Source organism: Morone saxatilis, unplaced genomic scaffold (assembly GCF_004916995.1).
Source record: "Morone saxatilis isolate NCDOM2014 unplaced genomic scaffold, NCSU_SB_2.0 Contig9, whole genome shotgun sequence".
Taxonomy (NCBI): Eukaryota; Metazoa; Chordata; class Actinopteri; family Moronidae; genus Morone; species Morone saxatilis.
In genome coordinates this window covers 8649925-8653787 of record NW_023340268.1, presented here as the reverse complement: position 1 = coordinate 8653787, position 3863 = coordinate 8649925, and the positions used below count along the sequence as shown (strand labels likewise).

Below are 3863 nucleotides of genomic sequence, written 5' to 3'. Positions count from 1 at the left end.
GTATTCAATGTTTTGAACAGCAGCTACTACAGCAACTTTTTTCTTCTTCTTTTTGGTCAGACCGGGATCGTTCATCAAGCCTGGTTGCTAACTTCAAAGCTCGCCTCCTGATCGAGCATTTCTTCAGTATCGCCTCCGAGCTCGACGGGTATCGTGTCTGTTTCGTGCACCGTCTCTGTTTCGTGCACCGTCTCCTGTTCTACGGACTCTCCTTCATGTTCCACCCCAACAGCGGTTGCATCGTGGTTGGGGAGTGCGCTGCTGTTGAGCTGCGTTTCACTTCTGGCTTTGTTTTTGTTGACCGAACCTTTAGGCCGACCCCTTTTCCGCGGGATGTCATCGTCGCTCCTCGGAATACTTGGCGGACGGCCCCTTTTCCTCGGGGATCCGTCACCGGGGTTGCGCGGCGAGGATGGAGTGGCGGGCAAGCTCTTGCGTAAGTGGGCGCCTTTCTTGGACGCCGACTTGGGAGGTCGGCCGCGGCTCCGGCGAGGGGCCGGCGGAGCTCCTTCTGGAGGATCGACGCGTGGGTATTTCCTCGGCCTCCCCAGCGGTTTCCACACTTTAGGCTTTTTTAGCTCCTCGGGTGACGGCAGAGGGTACTTCCTCGGCCGTCCCCTTTTTGCTGGTTGTTTTCTTGGTCGACCACGCCTCCCTCTTGTGGGCGTGGCATGTACTCTCCGAGGCCGGCCTACTTTACCGTGCACCTTATACATGGGGGGTTTCTTGTTTAAAGAGCCTTTAGGTCGACCTCTACCCCTCTTAACTGGCTGGGAACCGTCTGAGCCCAGTTCTTGTTTATCTCCGCTCACCCCCTCGATATTTTTTCTCGGCCTTCCCCTCCCTCGCCGAGGCTTCGAGATGCCATTCGACTCAGACGTTTTATTCACTTCCACCTTCCGGAGCCGACCTCTCCCCCTTTTAAGCGAGTTTAGGCTCTCATCAGCTTCTTCCTCCTCCTCCTCTTCTTCTTCTTCCTCCTCCTCCTCCTCATCCTCCTCCTCCTCACTGCTTTGCTCTCTCTCCACCCTGCGTCTCTTATTGAGAGAGCCTTTCGGTCGACCTCTTTTCCTCGGTGTCACAGAACTGCCTTCGTTCTCTTCACCACTTCCTAAACTTTCCGACTTGCGCTTCGTGGATCCTTTTGGGCGACCCCTCCTCGGTTTTGGCGTATCCGAGCCACCGTTCGGTAAGTCTTCCTCATCAGTCTTCTCAAGAGAGACTTTTTCAAGGGACTTTTTTGGCCTGCCCCTTTTCCTAGGAGAACGGTCTGTCGTAAGACTGTCACTGGCCTGTTTCTTGGACCCTTTGGGCCTCCCCCGTCCCCTAGGTGTTTGCACAGAATTATCAGCATCGTCGTCTCCCGATCCTTGCTGCTCTGTGTGTTTTGTGAGTCTTGGACGCCCTCTTCCCCTCTGGGGTTGTGTGGACCCGCCGTTAGAAATGCCCGAAACCAGCTCCATTAGGTTGACGTCCGTAACACAAACCTTCAACTTCTTTGAGCCTTGTGGCCTCCCCCTTCCTCTTTTTACCGGACTGCTGTTGGATATGTCTGCACTGGGCTCTCCCTCATTGCTGCCAACGTCTCCTTGTTCCGTCTCAGACGTCCTTATTTCTTCTTCCATACTTTTGCCGTCAGCTTGGACCACTTGTGTTAAGTTTGCACCTGTAAACTGAACGTTGAAACTGTTATTGTAATTAAATTAACAATGTATATTAAACTATTTAATACTGATTATGTAACAATAGTAACTGTCATGGAGCAGGACTTAAGTTGCACAATTCTGGATTTTATTTTCCATGAGAAGCAGAACGAATCACAAACCAAGGACTGAACGCCATTCATTGTTACAATGAGAAATTATTTTCTTATTCTAACTAGAGCTGCAAAGTTTACTCAATTAATTGTTAAAAATATGATTAATCAGCAACTATTTCGATATTCACCATTTTGATGACGTCACCTTGTGCTCAAGGATATTATTATGGGGATTGTTCAGTTTTCTGATATTCTAAAGATTAACTGAATAATCAAGAAAATAATCTTCATTATTAATTATCGAAAAAAACTAAATGGCATAGGCAATAATTGTTTTAAATTTTAATCGAATTATTTAAATATCTATGTGTCATATTATTAATTTCTTTATTTTTTTAGGTTTAGCAGATTTGAGACATGATGCAATTTGCTTCTTGACCTTTGACACCTGATTTAAAAGTTAATATTGACAATATGAACAACTATATAAAGTTATACGCCCATACGGTGAAATCATTCGAAAATGTCTCTTTAATTGCTTATATTTATCTTAAGCACATATCATGTAATTACGGTTAATTATTTGTACATATTTATATTTATTCCCTTATTGATATAAATCTGTTACCATTAGTTACATTTGAGTCTATTCCCTTATATTGACACAATTATTATTTATAATCTAAAGCAATAATTAAAATATTCAAATGCTTTATTGATCCACTTATAAAAGCTTTAAAAATATTATTAATTTATTGATTTTTTTAAAAAAAGCAGAAGGAACAAAAACAATCAACATAAACAACCAATTCTGCAGAGCACGACAGCACACACGTGCATATTTTTAAAAATTATCATAAGAGAAACTTACTAAATGTTTACATGTTTTCATGAATATTTAAAAAGGATGTGGGTTTTCGCACGGCGGCGTCTATTTTCTGGACTTGCAGTGTTGCAACGGCGGGAAGGCGAACCGACAGTTCAATGCTTGTGAGGCTTAGCTTTAACATGTGCGCTGCTCATATCGCTGCAAGCAGATCACAAGGACCGGAGCTCCTTTGGCTCCACGTTTTAACATTCAACGCGTGCAATGTATTTTAAAAAATGGTAAAAACCTCATGCATTCCCCACTGTGACTGGAGGATAACACATTTGCTCAGATTTAGGCCTTAAACAATCACCATGCCTATGGACCAGATTGTTTTCCAGGTGATAGTCAGTTTCAAAATCGATGGCGATGGAAAGAGTAGTTAGCGGCGTGAAGCAGATCCGACAGAGCGACCCACAGAGTGCGTGTCTCACCTTGAAGAAATCCTCTGTGCGGTTGTAGTTTAATTGTCCATAAATTGTGGATTCATCAGACAGCCCGCACAGAGAAAGTGCGCCTTTATTGTTGTTGTGATGGCTGTTTAAATTTTTGCGTTTGCTTCCGGGTGTCCGCGACGTTTAGGAGGCTCTGAAGGAAACTGTGGCGCAGAGTTTCAGTTCCGCCTCAGCAACCCTCTCAGGCGGTTTACTGGGATTTCTCACATACATACATANNTATACACACACACTGTAAACCACATGCAGTATGTATACTCACAGCCACTATGGCGCTTCTTTAATCACACTGATACCAGCAGATACTTTACACACCACCCATGCAGTTTCCTCAGACTAGTTTGGTTTGTTGCACTTTATAGTTGGGTGTGAATGCTGTGTGCAATGGACAATAACATGTAACCTCAGCACTGTCATGTTTATGTTTATTTTCCAAAGAAGTCGTCCCCTTTTTATCCAGAAACTTATTTCCACAGCCTGGAGACAGACTGAATAATGAATAAAATGTAATTAGATAATATCAGACCTGTAAGTGTTTTTGTTCACATTGAGATGTTTATAAAGCTGCTTTATTTTTCACATTTAAAACTTATTATTAAGAGCAAAGATGTCATATAAATTAGAATATTTACCTCTATAATGTACAGTACTCTACATTTAACAGGGTAGTTGATATACTCGTGAGTTTTTTTTTTTTTTAATGTATCTATTAATTATTTCCATTTATTTCCAACTAAAAGTACAGTGTGGCCACCTCAACCAAGCACTGTGGGACTGTAGC

At 43.1% G+C, this 3863-nt stretch overlaps 1 protein-coding gene across 1 annotated transcript; it reads right to left on the bottom strand.

The window, feature by feature from the left end:
* LOC118342991 (ABC transporter F family member 4-like) lies at positions 1-3204 on the bottom strand (the record flags this gene model as incomplete). The annotated part of the gene is given in 2 exon segments (XM_035681697.1): positions 1-1673; positions 3062-3204. A coding segment is annotated over 1 exon segment (1551 nt). The 5' UTR covers positions 1626-1673; positions 3062-3204.
* Positions 3205-3863: the final 659 nt, after the last annotated feature.